The sequence below is a fragment of the Phyllobates terribilis genome, unplaced genomic scaffold, assembly GCF_046119375.1.
Source record: "Phyllobates terribilis strain yellow unplaced genomic scaffold, ASM4611937v1 Scaffold_5__5_contigs__length_657084704, whole genome shotgun sequence".
Lineage (NCBI taxonomy): Eukaryota > Metazoa > Chordata > Amphibia > Anura > Dendrobatidae > Phyllobates > Phyllobates terribilis.
Genome location: NW_027362765.1, coordinates 249,386,157 through 249,405,547, shown reverse-complemented (window position 1 = coordinate 249,405,547; position 19,391 = coordinate 249,386,157). Strand labels below are relative to the sequence as shown.

Here is a 19,391-nt window from a genome sequence, read left to right as displayed (position 1 = left end):
TGTAGTTATATTTTACAGATGTATCCACATTAGTCTAACGACTACCATAACAGAATAGTGATTCATCCTGACTCTCAGCATATGGCTCCATATATAGAACAGGAGATGTTGTAGGTAGTGTAAACACCGAAAAATGGGAAGATGATAGTGGTGTGAAAAATATTTTATTTTATTGCCAGTGAATAAAACTTTACTCATATTCCAGCAAACTCAGGATAATCTAGAGAAACGACTAACTGAAGGGTTACTTGTATGGTCTATACATGGTAACACAGATGTCTCTGGCCATATCTCTATAACTGTTTGCTGTATAGGAGGAGGAGTAAAGAAAAAAAGCTATATCCTCCCATTGTCCCAGAACTTCCGACCCTCTCCAGTGTTGTGTCCTCACATAGTGTAACATGGCCACTGTTGCCTTTCTCTGCTCTGAATATTTATATTGCCCTGTCTGCCTGGACCTGTTTCGAGAACCAGTCACTATTCCTTGTGGGCACACCTTCTGCTTGACATGCATTACACAGTGTTGGTCACTGCAAGGAATGCCCAGCTCCTGTCCACAGTGTCGGTCCTCGTTTCGACCAGACTCCTCGCCAAGACTTTGCAAGAACAGTATTCTTGCCCAAATGGTGGATGATTTCTCCAGCCTTCAAGGGTCTAATGATTTCAATGCCTTCAGCAGTCATGCCAGGAGCATTGGCATACCACTGAGAAATCAGTGCCAAGAAGAAATGCCAGATGCTGTTCTTGAAACTGAAAGCAGCAACAACTTTGAATTACCCATTGTAAGTGAGGGTGATGAAGCCCCCAGCGCTCAGGTATGTACTTCCAATGGTCACCTCAGTAATGGGTATGATACAGTATTGTGATGGAGCTGCCATAAAGGTGAAGGTCCACCTTATGCTTCTGATTTCATACAAAGTCATGTAAGTTTTTATACTGTCAGATTCAGCACCAATCAAGCAAAAAAAAAAAAAAAGAAGTAGAATATTTTTCCCATTGCTTCTCGGAGGAAGATCTCCACAGAAGCTGCGTGGCTCCATACTAGGGAACCATAGTCCAGGGACCACCCTTGGCTATTTGCTAGTCATATCTGTAATAACAGGTGCTCATATTGGAGAAGATGTTAGTGCATACACTTGAGCCTTACAGATAAAAGTAATTTTATTTTATTTTTTTAAAGTTTCAAACAGTTTTATCAAGTTTTTAGGCATTAACACTTAATTGCCAAGAAGGAAACCCACTCTGGGGAAATGTTAAACAATACTGAGGCTGTTCACATATGAAGAGTGAAAGACATCGGCGATGTAGCCACCGCAAGGCAAAGCCACTTAGGAAAATGTCCCCGGTGTTTTCCTTAAGCGGCATTACCTGGGAAAACTTGGCGACAGTGCTGGTGTCTAAAACACGCTGTGTGCACACAACCTGAAATAGTGTCGTTTTCAACAGGAGGAAACCATTTAACACGCTAAGGGTATGTTCACACTTTGCATACATGTATTTTTGTTGAATTTTTACTTGCTTTTTTGTATCAGTTTTACTTGCATTTTTCACCCATTCATTTAAAGATGCTGCAGATACGCTGAAAGAATTAATATGCTTCACCTTGGCAAAAATGCAGCAAAGCTTAAAATTCGCACAGAAAAAAGATGCAGCTTGTGTATGAGATTCCAGAAGTCTGGTTATGTGGGTACTGTAAAATGCTATGTATTTTAAACACCAAATATGCTGCATAAAATACTCAGCAAAAATGGCACATGTAAACATACCGCTATACAGAGACGTATCGGGGGGGGGGGCGCAGTCGGGCCGCCTAATGCGGCGGTCCGAGGTATCTCCCCCAGTGGCTGCATTCTGCCGCCCTCTCCAGCCCAGGATTCGACCGTTCTCTGGGCATGCTGTCAATTTGACAGCCGACTCACAGAAGGTGCTCCGCCGGCTCCCAGCGTTCAATTGTACTTGCGTCTTTCAGATGGAAGTAGAATTGAAGCTCTGACAGTCGGCTTAGAGCGATCAGTAGCATGATCAGATCCTGTGATCGCGCAGCTGACGTCACTCGCCGGCGCCCAGAAGAGAGAAGACCATCAGTGGTAAGTGCTCCTGTGGCTATGGAGCTGAAGATACCAAAGATTCAGCATGGGGGGGCTATTTATTCAGGGTGCAGGGGGGCTTTTTATTCAGTGTGCAAGGGGGGCTATTTATTCAGGGTGCAGGGGGCTTTTTATTTAGTGTGCAAGGGGGGCTATTTAGTTAGTGTGCAAGGGAGGCTCTTTATTCAGTGTGGAGGGGGTTATTTAGTGTGCAGGCGGGATATTTATTTAGTGTGCAGGTGGTCTATTTATTCAGTGTGGAGGGGGGAATTATTCAGGGCGCAGGGGGGCTTTTTATTCAGTGTGGAGGGGGCTATTTATTCAGTATGGTGGAGGGATTTATTCAGTGTGGAGGGGAAGTTTATTCAGTATGGTGGGGGGGGTTATTCAGTGTGGAGGGGGAGATTTAATCTTTGGGGAGCAAGTGGGAGGGTGGGTGCAGACACATTACGGGAAGCGAGGGGAAAAATGTGTGCAGACACAGTATGAGGAGCGAGGGTGATGGGATGTGTGCGGACTCAGTATGGGGAGCAAGGGTGATGGGATGTGTGCGGACTCAGTATGGGGAGCAAGGGTGATGGGATGTGTGTGGACTCAGTATGGGGAGCGAGGGTGATGGGATGTGTGCGGACTCAGTATGGGGAGCAAGGGTGATGGGATGTGTGTGGACTCAGTATGGGGAGCGAGGGTGATGGGATGTGTGCGGACTCAGTATGGGGAGCAAGGGTGATGGGATGTGTGTGGACTCAGTATGGGGAGCGAGGGTGATGGGATGTGTGCAGACTCAGTATGGGGAGCAAGGGTGATGGGATGTGTGTGGACTCAGTATGGGGAGCGAGGGTGATGGAATGTGTGCGGACACAGTATGGGGAGTTGGGGAGATGTGTGAGGAGGAAATATGAGGAGGTAGGGGAAAATGTGTAAGGAGACTATTGAGGGGAATAGTGTGAGGAGACAGTATGAGGGAAGAAAAGTGTGAGTGGGCACAGAATAGAGACTGTGTCTGTGTGGGTTTCTGGTAGCATAGGGGACAGTGTAAGGTCACAGCCAGGAGGGGACAGTATGCTAAGGAGGGTGAGTGGGATGAGGGGGCACAGTATAGAGACTGGGCCCTATAGGGGGACACAGTGTGAGTGGATAATATGAAGAGGGGGCCCAGTATGGAAAGGAACGGGCAGTGTGGATGGCATGTATCATAAGAGGCACAGTGTGGGAGTCAAATTTTGTGCAGGTAATATAGTGAGGGGCAATTATATATTCAGGGGCTCAGCGTAGGTCAGATATTTTTATTCAGGAGCATTATAATGACACTGCTATCTTTAAGGGGATTGTGTGGGAATGTGCTGCAGAAGACCAGAGAAGATGGAAGTCTGCTGAAACAGGCTGTGGATGTGAAAACTCATCATGGAGTCTGGACAAGATGAAGAAGAAAAGAAAGAGAACGACTCCAGAGACGACGTCATCTATAAGGTACCTGGATATAAATGTTTTTTGTGATGCTGATATTTTTATATTTTTATTTATGTTAGGAGCATTAAAGATGTCCACGTTTGTGATGAGTCTGCAGTCATTCTATGTGACTGCAAACGGCTGAATTCTAACAGTGCACACTGCACGCTGTCAGCATTCTCTGGTGCCAGCAATTTACATACATGCGTTCACATGCCGACTAGACATGCGTGGCCTCACTCAATGAAAATGAATTGAGCGAGGTCGGACACGTCTAGTCGGAATGTGGCTAGAAGTATACAAATCTAATACTTGTGCTCACATAACCGTCCACTCTTGCCACGGCAAGGGAGATTCCTAAAAGTGTGCAGTGCATGTGCTGTGAGAATTCAGAAGCCTGCGGTCACCTAGTGCTTCTCGCTAAATTACAATATCATCAAAAAGCTAATTTATTTCAGTTCTTCATACAAAAAGTGAAACTCATATTATATAGAGTCATTACAAACATAGTGATCTATTTCAAGTGTTTATTTCTGTTAATGTTGATGATTATAACTTACAGCCGATGAGAACACAAAATTCATTATCTCAGTAAATTAGAATAATTAACAAAAAACACCTGCAAAGGCTTCCGATGCGTTTAAAAAGGTCCCTTAGTCTGTTTCAGTAGGCTCCACAATCATGGGGAAGACTGCTGACTTGACAGATGTCCAGAAGGCAGTCATTGACACACTCCACAAGCAGGGTGAGCCACAAAAGGTCATTGCTAAAGCAGCTCACAGTGTGCTGTATCCAAGCATATTAATGGAAAGTTGAGTGGAAGGAAAAAGTGTGGTAGGAAAAGGTGCACAAGTAACCGGGATAACCACAGCCTTGAAAGGATTGTTAAGAAAAGGCCATTCAAAAATTTGGGGGAGATTCACAAGGCGTGGACTGCTGCTGGAGTCATTGCTTCAAGAGCCACCACACACAGACGTATCCAGGACATGGGCTACAAGTGTCACATTCCTTGTGTCAAGCCACTCATGACCAATAGACAACCCCAGAAGCATCTTACCAGGGCCAAGGAGAAAAAGACCTGGACTGTTGCTCAGTGGTCCAAGGTGTTGTTTTCAGATGAAAGTAAATTTTGCATTTCATTTTAAAATCAAGGTCCCAGAGTCTGGAGGAAGAGTGGAGAGGCCACAATCCAAGCTGCTTGAGGTCTAGTGTGAGGTTTCCACAATCAGTGATGGTTTGGGGAGCCATGTCATCTGCTGGCGTAGGTCCACTGTGTTTTATCAAGACCAAAGTCAGCGCCGCCGTCTAGCAGGACATTTTAGAGCACTTCATGCTTCCCTCTGCAGATAAGCTTTTTGGAGATGGAAATTTCATTCTCCAGCAAGGACTTGGCACCTGTCTACACTGCCAAAAGTACCAATACCTGGTTTAAAAACAACAGTATCACTGTGCTTGATTGGCCAGCAAACTCGCCTGACCTTAACCCCATAGAGAATCTATCCGGTATAGTCAAGAGGAAGAGGAGAGACACCAGACCCAACAATGCAGACGATCTGAAGGCTGCTATCAAAGCAACCTGGGCTTCCATAACACCTCAGCAGTGCCACAGACTGATCGCCTCAATGCCACGCTGCATTGATGCAGTAATTGATGCAAAAGGAGCCCCGGCCAAGTATTGAGTGCATTTACTGAACATACATTTCAGTAGGCCAACATTTCGGACTGTAAAAACATTTTTCAAGCTGTTGGTATAAAGTATTCTAATTTACTGAGATAATGACTTTTGTGTTTTCATTGGCTGTAAGCCATAATCATCAACATTAACAGAAATAAACACTTGAAATAGATCACTCTGTTTGTAATGACTCTATATAATATATGAGTTTCACTTTTTGTATTGAAGAACTGAAATAAATTAACTTTTTGAGGATATTCTAATTTAGTGAAAAGCACTTGTAGATACACCTCTGAGGTTATATCCTTGATAATCTAAGACAGTGCTGGCGAACTTATGGCATGCGATCCAGAGGGGACACGCAGAGCCCTCCCGGTGGGCACGCGTGCTATCGCTGCAGCACTAGCGCTCGTGGACCTAGACAGGACCCGGTGGGTGAGTACTCGGAGTCCACCGACGCCAGCCCTTACTTCAGCTAGATGTGTGTTTTCGGACACACATCTAGCTGAAGTGTATTGCAGCGCACAAACTTGCCAGGCCTGTGCATTGCAATACACGCTGCTGGCCAATCAGAGGCCAGCAGCTGACGTCAGCGTACACACGACTGGGCGCATGGCATGTGCCCCCGGTCGCTAGGACGCTGGAGTCAGCTGCCAGTACAGGAGAGGACGCCACATGGGAGAGGAAGGAAGGTGAGTAGGAGTGTTGGATTGGGGGGGAGCATATATACATGGACTGGGGGAAGGCAGCATATATACATGGGTTGGGGGAAGTCAGCATATATACATGGATTGAGGGAAGGCAGCCATATATACATGGATTGGGGGAAGGCAGCATATATACATGGATTGGGGGAAGGCAGCATATATCCATGGATTGGGGGAAGGCAGCATATATACATGGACTGGTGGAAGGCAGCATATATACATGGATTGGGGGAAGGCAGCATATATACACGGATTGGGGGAAGGCAGCATATATACATGGATTGGGGGAAGGCAGCATATATACATGGATTGGGGGAAGGCAGCATATATACATGGATTGAGGGAAGGCAGCCATATATACATGGATTGGGGGAAGGCAGCATATATACATGGATTGGGGGAAGGCAGCATATATACATGGATTGGGGGAAGGCAGCATATATACATGGATTGGGGGAAGGCAGCATATATACATGGACTGGTGGAAGGCAGCATATATACATGGATTGGGGGAAGGCAGCATATATACACGGATTGGGGGAAGGCAGCCATATATACATGGATTGGGGGAAGGCAGCATATATACATGGATTGGGGGAAGGCAGCGTATATACAAGGATTGGGGGAAGGCAGCATATATACATGGACTGGGGGAAGGCAGCATATATACAAGGCTGGGAGCATATACCCAGATGGGGGTGAGCACATTCTTTATTTCTGCAGTCTCATACCCCTGCTCCTTCCTGTGGCTGCTCTATGCTCTCCTTGCCTGCTCTCTGTATCAGTTGTTTTTTCTAAACCAAAACCTCAGTATTTGGGTTAATTTGCCGTGTTGGCACTTGGCGATAAATAAGTGGGTTTTGGATTGCAGTTTGGGCACTTGGTCTCTAAAAGGTTCGCCATCACTGATCTAAGATATAAAGATAGGGGGGGAGGGATGTTGTCGGATCAATATGGTATAGCTCTGTATTCAATCTTTTTGTGCTTCCTGCTGATAAGCGGTCAAATCTTTCCCTTTATACTTTTACCAACTGACAAACTACTCAGATTCACTACTCAGTAACACAAACTAGCTTCATTTATTTGCCTGGCCGCCAGAAAAAATATTGCTGCAGAAAGGCTATCAAAAAGTCTCTCTTTGTAAGCAATATGAGTTTTTTAGAATGTTGCTATCCAACAACAGAATTGTACTTTAAAATTTGGATCCCATGCTCTGAACACCTTCAGTTTTCAGGTATTTGGCAACTACTTTCCACGCATAACTTGGAATACAGCGTGACTACAAACTTGTCATTCTGGAACGGACAACCTCTTTAATGTCGTTATGGGTGGTGTCCCTGCCTTTGATGCGGGCTCTGGTGCATCTTATCCGGCACATGACAGCTGATTTGATCAGCTGTCTTGTTCCTTCTAACAGCCGTGGGTGGAATCGCGATCCACCCACAGCTTTTGACATGTTAAATGCCGCTGTCAATCTTTGGCAGCAGCATTTAACTAGAACAAACCGGATGCACGTCACAAGACACGCTCAAAGGATCGACAATCTTAAATCGGACATGCTGGATCCTTAACACCCATTACAATTATCTGTTCAGAGCCTTTGGCCAGTTCTGCTGAATGTAGTCTAATGTCTATGGGGGGTGGCTTAAGATTTGAAGCAGTTACAGCCATAATTGTATAAGAAGGTCAATGCGCTCATTGGCGCCCATCACATGAACGCGGGGGCCGATGGGTTGTCCTGACAGCCGGGAGTCTGCAGAAGACCCCTGTGCTTGTCATTGCAGATCTCCTATGAATGCCAGCCCGTGGCCGGGGTTCATAGAAGATGATGATTTCTGCTACACACATGTGTAGCACAAGCGATCGGAAGATCGCAGCTCCAACTCTCCTTAGGGGACTATTGAAGCAAGTAAAAAATAGAACAAAAAATTTAAAAAAAATTAACAAAAAAATATAAAAAGTTCAAATCACCCCCCTTTTACCCGTTTCAAAATAAAACAATAAAAAAAAAATACGCATATTTGGTAATGCTGCCTTCAGAAATGTCCGATCTATCAAAATATAAAAACAATTAATCCGATCGGTAAATGGCGTAAAGAGAAAAAAAATCAAAACGCTAGAATTACGTTCTTTGGTTGCCGCAACATTGCAATAAAATGCAATAACAGGCGATAAAAACATTGTATCTACCCCAAAATGGTATCAATAAAAACATCAGCTCAGTGCACAAAAAATAAGCCATCACCCAGCCCTAGATCCCGAAAAATGGAGATGCTACGGGTCTCGGAAAATGGTGCCATTTTTTTATCTTACAAACTTTGAATTTTCCTAATGGCAGGTCAGTTTTAGCATTTTGTGAACATGGTAAATAAAAAACCCTAAAAATAATTGTGGAATTACACTTTTTTTGAAAACGCAAAAGTAGAAAAATCGCAAGGTTGTGAAGGGGTTAAGGGGATTCTCCAGTCTACAATGACAAGTCTGCTGTCACTCTGTGTGACTGCAGACTTGTGAATCCTGTAAGTGAGCTGTAAGTGCAATGTCCGCCCATTGCACATGGAAATTAGCAGACAATTTCTACTATGGATTTCTCTAAAACAGCAAAACTGATTTCTCGAAGAAATGTAAAGATTTACTCAGCATTAAAGCTCCTTTATATACTGTACATGCCATTAGTTTGGGGTATAAAATTCAGATGATAGGTTCTCGTTGATCCATTCCAGTGACATGATGAAGTTTACAAACCAGAGTCCTACGTTAGTACAGTATTTGCAGTTTGTACCATGTGAGTTTTCCCAGGGTTATATAAATAAGTCAAGGTCTTTGAACCACTTCCTCAGGATGAGCAGAAATAGAAGAGAAAAATATTTACCTGGAAGAAATGGCAATTCCACTCTAAGGTACAAGATCTTCTTCCAGTAATAGGTGTACACAATGAATTGAGTTTAGATCCAGGATATTGGGGGATGTAATTGTTTACTTGCACGTTAATATGTCATCACATCATTTTTATGATAGCCCCGATTCATTGTGTCTTTTTTAAGTCGTAGTTTTCTTTCGTCTGTCGTCTTGCGCTGGTGGATTTTGCACCAAATTAATCAAAATGTTGTACAATGTTTCATGCGCTGGGCGCAAATTAAAAGATTTGTTGCTTCTTTGCACCAATTTTGAGTAAAATGTCAAACAAACCTTTTCATTAAGCTTTCACATGTCTTTAACTACACTATATACATATATACATATATGTATGTATGTGTGTGTATGTGTATATATATTTATATATAATATATATTTATTATATATTTATAGATTTTGCGCTCTATTAGGGTATTGGAGAAAAATTGAGCAAACATTTGGTGACATTTTGAAAAGTCTTAAATAATTAATTGGCCAAAAACATCTGGTTAATGAGAACCACCACAGCCACATTGTCGAGCAAACAGAAAAGTAACGAGTACTGAAAAACCTAGAGTAAAAATAAAGAATAAAGAATTTGTTAGAAACATAAAAATGCCTTTAAATCAAGCTTTCAATTCAAAAATAATGGTGCCTAAGTATTGGCTTATGATTTTAGCTTCTTGTAAAAATTTAAAAACCTTCATATACTGACACAAAGTGACTATTGTAAGCGTAAGAACGATCAAATGTGAACTAAATATTAAGCCCTGCGCATGGAACTCAAAGGGTTATTCCCCCCAAAAACCCAACCAAACTATCCCATATCCTAACTTGCTCATCACTGGGAGTCTGATCATTAGGACCCCCAGCGATCACAAATTCATGGCTTTGGAGCCCTGCGAGCAGAGCGCTACAGCCAGAGCAGGTGCAGATGGTCACAGATTTTCTCATCCAAGAGAATCGGGTCGATTAGACAAATGACACTCTCATCAAACTCTGATCAGAGTGTGAACATAGCATGCTCCGATTCTCTTGGATGAGGAGAAATTGGAGAATAAAATTTCTCCATCTTCTCCATTCTATGAGGCCACAGAAATGGGACTGCACTTAGATGTCATCTGAGTGTAGTGTGATGTTTTTCATGCACTCATTGACTTGCATGGTCAAATGTGATCCGACTATTGGATCAAACTCAGGCAGACAGCGATTTTTTCCCTTGAACAGACACTGTCCAAGGAAAAAATCAAGCATGTGCACGGCCCAAAAGCACAACATTGGCTTGGGTGCGATCTGATGTTTTGTAGGATCGCACTCCGACCGAAAATACGCTCATCTACACCTGCCCTTAAATGGAGCTGAGATGTGCATGTTCAACCACCACTGTGCTACTTAAAGTTTGCTGTCCACTACTGGAAAACCGCACCTTAACGAGAACCAGTCAGGTCCAATAACACTATTAAACTGAAGATACGTGGTTAATCTGCAGGTTAATAGCATTCTGTGTGCCCACGATTCGGATTTAATATGTTTTTCGAGGTGGTATTTCCGCCACGGAAACGCATTAAAATCACTTGTTAAGATGTCTGCCATGTTCCCCAATGATAATCCGCATGTGCTGTGCACATGCTGCGGAAATTTCCGCTGTGGATTATCTTTGCGGAAAAATCCGCAGCACAACCATTTATTGTGCGATTTTGCTGCGAAATCACCGCCATTGACTTGCATTGAACCGCATAACATTGCATAACATCTGCATGTATACATGCGTGTAAGGGTGGTGAGGATGGCATCTCACTCCTCTGATATTTCTGTTGGTTGAATGTATTTTACATGCATGTTACTGCTATGTATTTAATGGTTATTTCCCTATGGGCTGCAGTGTTGACCGGAGGCCACAAGATGTCACTCTCTTTCTTTTCACTCTGGTATAGAGTGTAGGTGAAATCTGCCCAGATACAGACATCAGGCACAAAGACAGTTTGAGGGTTACTTAGAAGTACAGCCCATAGTGGGAGGGAGTTTTATGGATTCTGAGAGAAGGGATCCATTTTTAGTCAGTCTAGAAAAGTAAGAGAAAGAGGAAAGACAGATTGTTCCTGGTGTGGAACTACAAGGCTCATGAGGACAAGGATCTAGAGGCAGGAGGACGACACAGGCAAGTGGGGAAACCTGCAGGAGCAAAGCTTAGAAGTCCAGGAAACGTACTGTCCAGCGAGAAAGGGGACCTTGGGATGAGATAGCGTCCTGCTGTGGGTACTGAGCGTACTGTCCACAGAGAAAAGGGACCTTGGGATGAGTTAGCGTCCTGCTGTGGGTACTGAAGCGTACTGTCCAGCGAGAAAGGGACCTTGGGACAAGGCATCGCCCAGCTGTGGGTACTGAAACAGGGAGCACGTCTCTATGAGCGACCCCTGGGACTGACATAAGCAAGGACATGGGATCAGGGCATAGCGACACACGTGGACCCGTATGACTCTACCCCTAAGAAAATGCAGGCATTAAGACCTCTCCTCACTACTGTGCCGCACCTGTTGCAGACTAACTCTGAGAATGGAGCCTGAGGCAAGTGATGAAGAATGCATAACCTGTTACTCTAAGTTCACCTGTATGACTGTGCATAAAAAGAACACTGTTTATAACAGCTGGTTTGGCTTCTTGACTGAGAGGGTTAAACGGGACAGTTCTGCACCCAGCGCATTAACAGGGATTGTGGAGATCTCAGATCTCAAAGCATCGTTGCACATGCAGCCACACAGTACACTTATTTCCTGTAGCGGGCCGGGTTGTCAAAGAAGCGATACTCGCCCATGACTGCCACCCTGAGCTCCGTTACATTTGGCGTAGTCGGCGGGATGCGAGTTCCTCGTATGAAGAGAGTGGGGTAGAGAAGACCCGTGACGCAGATGAGAGGGCGCCTGAAGACATGCGGCCCAAGATGGCGGCCAGAAGCATGGACTTCAAGATGGCAACGGCAGCGGTGAAGAGAAGAAGAAAGATCGCCTATCATGGGCGTGGATGGCGCCTGACAGCGCGAAAATGTGTCCAGCCCCCAAGGGTGTCGGCCAGAAGAAGGATGTGCCCTGCAGCTAGGATCCAGCCCAGAGTAGGAGGTGAATACCTAAGGAGGGCACGGCGCAGTGCAAGGCGCTGCCCATCGGGTGGAAGATGGCAAATGCAGAAGGCGTGGCCGAAAGCAGAGTTGCAGGGAGTGAAGTGTGATGCAGCAGACGTGTCTGAAGTCCGGTCCAGGAAAAGGCATGCCAAGGTCCACCGGAAACGTACGGTGAGTGAGAGGCCGGCGCCATTTGCCCTGCAGCTTCTGGAGAGAGAGGAGCTGGGGAAAACAGTAGTCGTGATGGCACACAATGACCGCGAGGCAAGAGCACAGTCTGCATGGCGAATGAGCATTGGTGGTGATGATGAGGAGGTAGAGTCCATGAACAGTGAGAGCCAATATGAGGACCCGTATGCAGTGGACGAGTACTGGCGGGGGTTTGGAGTCTTTTGCCTGCCCTGGGGCCCTGATTACCATGATCAAGAAGTTCCGGAGATGCCACCATCACCAATTATTGTGGTTCAGCCTGAAGGAAGACAGTTAATGTACATCGCTCGGGGGACCAGAGAGTGTGTGATCCCTCCAGAGTACCAAGAAGAAACGGAGCCCGCTACAGAAGTTATGCAAGCCTCAGCTCCATCCCGTCCAGTAAGGCCGGACGCAAGCCAGCAACTATTGCATTGTGCTCAGTTGTCAACCCAAAGGAGCTGTGGTGAATTCCTCAGAAGAATTGAACAGTGGTATGCCGAGGGGATGAGGTTGATTGAGGAGCTCCGGGAAGGATTTTTGGCTTTGACTTCACTACGGGAACCTGCTGCAGATATGCAGGTCGTTCCAGTGATGACTTCGTCTGGAAGTGGTTTGACTTTGCCTGAGAGAAGCCTGGAAGAAGATAGAGAAATTCCACCAGACACCTGAGCAGTGACCAAGGTGACCTCTGGGGAGTTGCAGTTACTCGATTTGTCCAGCAGGCTATTTTGAGGGGTCGAGTTCCGAGGAACCCCTATTTAACCCCTTAAGCCCCGAGGGTGGTTTGCACGTTAATGACCAGGCCAATTTTTACAATTCTGACCACTGTCACTTTATGAGGTAATTACTCTGGAACGCTTCAACGGATCCCCCTGATTCTGATATTGTTTTTTCGTGACATATTGTACTTCATGATTGTGGAAAAATTTCTTCGATATCACTTGCGTTTATTTGTGAAAAAAACGGAAATTTGGCGAAAATTTTGAAAATTTTGCAATTTTCAAAATTTGAATTTTTAAGCCCTGAAATCAGAGAGATATGTCACACAAAAGAGTTAATAAATAACATTTCCCACATGTCTACTTTACATCAGCACAATTTTGGAACCAAAATTTTTTTTTGTTAGGGAGCTATAAGGGTTACAAGTTGACCAGCGATTTCTCATTTTTCCAACAAAATTTACAAAACCATTTTTTTAGGGACCACATCACATTTGAAGTCACTTTGAGAGGTCTTTTTGACAGAAAATACCCAAAAGTGACACCATTCTAAAAACTGCACCCCTCAAGGTGCTCAAAACCACATTCAAGAACTTTATAAACCCTTCAGGTGCTTCACAGGAATTTTTTGAATGTGGAAGAAAAAAATGAACATTTAACTTTTTTCACAAAAATGTTACTTTAGACCCAATTTTTTTTATTTTCACAGGGGTATCAAGAAAAAATGGACCCCAAAATTTGTTGTGCAATTTCCCCTGGGCACGCAGATACCCAATATTTGGGGAAAAAACACTGTTAGGGCGCACGGCAGGGCACGGAAGGGAAGGAGCGCCATTTGACTTTTTGATTGTAAAATTTGCTTGAATAATTAGCGGACGCCATGTTGTGTTTGGAGAGCCCCTGTGTGCCCAAACTTTGGAGCTCCCCCACAAGTGACCCCATTTTGGAAACTAGACCCCCCAAGGCACCTTTCTAGATGCATAGTGAGCACTTGGAACCCCCAGGTGCTTCACAAATTGATTCGTAAAAATTAAAAAGTGAAAAAAAAAACACTTTTTCATTTTTACGAATCAATTTGTGAAGCACCTGTGGGTTCCAAGTGCTCACTATGCATCTAGATAGGTGCCTTGGGGGGTCTAGTTTCCAAAATGGGGTCACTTGTGGGGGAGCTCCAATGTTTGGGCACACAGGGACTCTCCAAATGCAACATGGTATCCGCTAACAAATTGAATGGAAAATCGGCTCAAATTGTTAGCGGACACCACGTTGCGTTTGGAGAGCCCCTCTGTGCCCAAACTTTGAAGCTCCCCCACAAGTGACCCCATTTTGGAAACTAGACCCCCGAAGGCACCTTTCTAGATGCATAGTGAGCACTTGGAACCCCCAGGTGCTTCACAAATTGATTTGTAAAAATGAAAAAGTGAAAAAAAAAAACACTTTTTCATTTTTATGAATCAATTTGTGAAGCACCTGGGGTTCCAAGTGCTCACTATGAATCTGGATAGGTGCCTTGGGGGGTCTAGTTTCCAAAATGGGGTCACTTTGTGGGGGAGCTCCAATGTTTGGGCACACAGGGACTCTCCAAATGCAACATGATATCCGCTAGCAAAATGTCGGCTCAAATTGTTAGCGGACACCATGTTGCGTTTGGAGAGCCCCTGTGTGCCCAAACTTTAGAGCTCCCCCACAAGTGACCCCATTTTGGAAACTAGACCCCCCAAGGCACCTATCTAGATGCATAGTGAGCACTTGGAACCCCCAGGTGCTTCACAAATTGATTCGTAAAAATGAAAAAGTGAAAAAAAAACAACACTTTTTCATTTTTATGAATCAATTTGTGAAGCACCTGGGGTTCCAAGTGCTCACTATGAATCTAGATAGGTGCCTTGGGGGGTCTAGTTTCCAAAATGGGGTCACTTGTGGGGGAGCTCCAAAGTTTGGGCACACAGGGGCTCTCCAAACGCAACATGGTGTCCGCTAACAATTTGAGCCGACAATTTGTTAGCGGATATCATGTTGCATTTGGAGAGTCCCTGTGTGCCCAAACATTGGAGCTCCCCCACAAGTGACCCCATTTTGGAAACTAGACCCCCCAAGGCACCTATCTAGATTCATAGTGAGCACTTGGAACCCCAGATGCTTCACAAATTGATTCATAAAAATGAAAAAGTGTTTTTTTTTTCACTTTTTCATTTTTACGAATCAATTTGTGAAGCACCTGGGGGTTCCAAGTGCTCACTATGCATCTAGATAGGTGCCTTCGGGGGTCTAGTTTCCAAAATGGGGTCACTTGTGGGGGAGCTCCAATGTTTGGGCACACAGGGGCTCTCCAAACGCAACATGGCGTCCGCTAACAATTTGAGCCGATTTTCCATTCAATTCGTTAGCGGACACCATGTCGCGTTTGGAGAGCCCGTGATGTGCCTAAACAGTGGAGCTCCCCCACAAGTGTCCCCATTTTGGAAACTGTACCCCTCAAGGATTTTATTAAGGTGTATAGTGAACATTTTGAACCCAGAGGTACGGCACAGAATTTGTTTACATTAGGTCATCATATTGAATAAGTTGTCATTATTCTTGAGCGCAAGTGCTCGCTACTTGAGTTTGCATCGGGTACTCAGGTATGCACCATGTACAGCGTGTGCTCGAGTGACATGCTCGAGTCCCTGCTCCGCATGTTTCACGGTTATTAGACACCCAAAAAAAACCATGCGGGGATCGCTCGTGCATGGCAGGCAATCCCCGTAAAGTTTTTTTGGCCGCGAAGCATATGGGGCAGAGACTCGAGCATGTCACTCAAATACCCATGATACTCAATGCATACCAGAGCACCCGATGCAAACTCAAGTAGCGAGCACTTGCGCTCAACACTAGTCGCCATATCGTCATCTTTTTTTCTTACTTTTGAAAAAAATCCCAACCCCAGCCCTAACCATAGCACAACCCTAACCATAGCACAACCCTAGCCCCAGCACAACCCTAGCCCCAAACCCAGCCCTAACCCTAGCCCAATACTAACCCAAGAGTTTATTTTTGACGCCGTTCCTTGTGCGGTATAAGTGATTAGACAACTTTATTCTTCAGGTCGGTGTGATTACAGCAATGCCAGAATCATATGGGGTTTTTATGACTGACAGCTGTCACACACTAAAAGACGCATTTTTTGTAAAATCTAGTTTTTGCATCGCCATATTTTGAGAGCTATAATTTTTCCAGATTTTGGCAGACAGTCATGTGATGGCTCGTTTTTTGCGGGATGACTTGACGTTGTTATTGGTACCATTTTCAGGCACGTGACATTTTTTGATCGCTTTCTATTCCGATTTTTGGGAAGCAGAATAAACAAAAACCAACAATTCAGGAATTGTTTTTTTTTAATTCTGTTCCGCGTGTGGTAAAATTGATAAGGTAGCTTTATTCTTCGGGTCAGTACGTTTACAGCGGTACCACATTTGTATCATTTTTCTATGTTTTGGCGCTTATACACAATAAAAGCTATTTTATAGAAAAAAATATTTTTTAGCATCGCTTTATTCTGAGAGCTATAACTTTTTTATTTTTCGGCTGATGGAGTTGTATGGCGGCTTGTTTTTTGCGGGACGAGATGACGTTTTCAGCGGTACCATTTTTATTTATATGCGTCTTTTTGATCGCTTATTATTCCACTTTTTGTTTGGCGGTATGGTGATAAAGCATTGTTTTTTGCTTCGTTTTTTTTTTTTTTTTTTTTTTTACCATGTTCACTGAAGGGGTTAACTAGTGGGACAGTTTTATAGGTCAGGTTGTTCCGGACGCGGCGATACCAAATATGTGTACTTTTATTGTTTTTTTTTTGTTTTTTTTTATAATAATATTTATTGATGGGTACATTATATTTTTATTTTTGGTGGATTATTTTTTTTATTTTTTTTTTAATATTTTTGCAATTTTTTTTTTTTTTTTTTTTTTCCACTTTCAGACAGTTTATACACTTTATTACTTTGTCCCACTCTGGGACTTTCACTTTTTTTTCTCTGATCGCCTGCATGGCACAGGAATGCAGCACCATCCCTATGCCATGCAGGCTATCAGCGGTGCACAGTGTGAAGATTGTTTGGAGATGCACTGCGCATGTCCAAACAATCTTCCTGCTGTCTGGTGACCCGGATGTTGTCATGACGACATCGGGTCGTCATGGCAACACCCGGGAAGCCTTTGCAGACTGCGCTGGAAGCCGGAAGAGGAGGTGAGTATCGGCGATCACCTCCCCTTGCCCCCGCAATGCCGCGATCGACTTCGATTGCAGCATCGGAGGGGTTAATGTGCTGGGAGCGGTGCAGGACCGCTCCCTGCACATAGTACCGGGTGTCAGCTGTGACAATCAGCTGACACCCGGTGGCGATCGCGCCCGCACAGCCTGTGTGCGCGCGCGATCGCGATGACGTACTAATACGGGTCTGGCTCTTAAGTCCCAGGGCACAGACGCGTATTAGTACGTCAGATGTTATTAAGGGGTTAAAGGCTGAAGATCAGTCGAGTCTCAGGAAACTAAGTTTAAGGCTCCTCCCTTTGTTATCCTTGGAAGGACTGTTGATGCCTTCATGGCTAGAAGGCCTGTGTGTGTTTTTTTTCCTAAAAAAGAATAAGAGGGACTGTTCGAGATACCCTCGAGGCTGGTTGGGCCTGTAGTAGCCACGGATGGCTCAAGTTGTTTGTTTTGCCCCCTTACGGGATTGGAGGACATTGCAGCGGCAAGAGGGTTGTACACCCTTTGTTGAGGACTGTACCCAATCCCATAAAAGGACATTGTCCCCCCAAGGGACTGTGTGTTTGTCACATAGGAAGTTATGTATGGTGAAAGGACTGAGACCCTGGTCCTAAGAACTGTTGTTGGGGGGAGGTGTGACGGACACCTTGATGACAGGTCAGGAACTTTCAGGACTGTGCCCTTGGATAGGAAGGGCTGCTACTGGGTGGGCCCATGGGCCTCTGTATGGACATGGACACTTTGTTCCGGGGTCCTTACCAAGAAGGACCAGTGCTGATGAAGTAATGGTCTGTGTCGGTTGTTCCAGGGCCCTTAACCGAGAAGGGCCGGATGTCCAGTGAGGAGAAGACATCTGAGGAAGACTTCAGTCTGAATGTGTTAAAATGTTTGATTTTGTATTAACCCTTGCTTTTAGGTCCCGTATGGTCAAGGACGACCATAATTAAAGTATGGGGGGATGTAAGGGTGGTGAGGATGGCATCTCACTCCTCTGATATTTCTGTTGGTTGAATGTATTGTACATGCATGTTACTGCTATGTATTTAATGCTTATTTCCCTATGGGGTGCAGTGTTGACCGGAGGTCACAAGATGTCACTCTCTTTCATTTCACTTTGGTATAGAGTGTAGGTGAAATCTGCCCAGATACAGACATCAGTCACAAAGACAGATTGAGGGTTAATTAGAAGTACAGCCCATAGTGGGAGGGAGTTTTGTGGATTCTGAGAAAAGGGATCAATTTTTAGTCAGTCTAGAAAAAGTAAGAGAAAGAGGAAAGACAGATTGTTCCTGGTGTGGAACTACAAGGCTCATGAGGACAAGGATCTAGTTACAGAGGCAGCAGGACGACACAGGCAAGTGGGGAAACCTGCAGAAAAGCTTAGAAGTCCAGGAAACGTACTGTCCAACGAGAAAGGGGACCTTGGGATGAGATAGCGTCCTACTCTGGGTACTGAAGCGTACTGTCCAGTGAAAAAGGGACCTGGGACAAGGCATCGCCCTGCTGTGGGTACTGAAACAGGGAGCACGTCTCTATGAGTGGCCGCTGGGACTGATATAAGCAAGGACACGGGATCAGGGCATAGCGACACGTGGACCCGTATGACTCTACCCCTAAGAAAATGCAGGCATTTAAGACCTCTTCTCACTACTGTACCTTACCTGTTGCCAGAATCAAAGTGCAGACTGTAACTCTGAGGATGGAGCCTGAGTACTGTGTGGCAAGTGATGAAGAATGCATAACCTGTTACTCTAAGTTCACCTGTTTGACTGTTCATAAAAAGAACACTGTTTATAACAGCTGGTTTGGCTTCTTGACTGAGAGGGTTAAACGGGACAGTTCTGCACCCAGCGCATTAACAGGGATTGTGGAGATCTCAGATCTCAAAGCATCGTTGCACATGCAGCCACACAGTACACTTATTTCCTGTAGTGGCCCGGGGTGTCAAAGAAGCGATGCTCGCCCATGACTGGCACCCTGAGCTCCGTTACATGCACATGTTATGCGGTTCAATGCGCGGATGGTACCCGGGTCTGGAGAAAAGGAGACTCTCATCCTACCCAGGTACCATGGTACCTGCAAGTTAAAAAAGAATTTAAAGTAAAAAATAAAAAAAATATTCATACACACCTCTCCGGCAGCCCCCGGTCTGCTCCATGCGGCATCTGCGGTGTTCTGCCAGGACCTGAGGTGACGTCATTTAGTCAGATAATGGTCACGCGATCGCTGACGTCAGCGGTCAGGTGATGGTCACGTGACCATCAGCTAACTAAATGATATCACCGCAGGTCCGGGCAGAACACCGC

The 19,391-nt window shown here is 44.9% G+C and overlaps 1 protein-coding gene across 1 annotated transcript in view; it reads left to right on the top strand.

The window, feature by feature from the left end:
- The first annotated feature begins 371 nt into the window (after positions 1-371).
- The window catches only part of TRIM47 (tripartite motif containing 47), a 44,488-nt gene continuing 25,468 nt past the window's right edge, over positions 372-19,391 (top strand). The window contains exon 1 of the mRNA XM_073683991.1: positions 372-815. Within this exon, the coding sequence (XP_073540092.1) occupies positions 402-815 (414 nt within the window). The 5' untranslated portion in view covers positions 372-401. The remainder of the gene's footprint in view (positions 816-19,391) is intronic.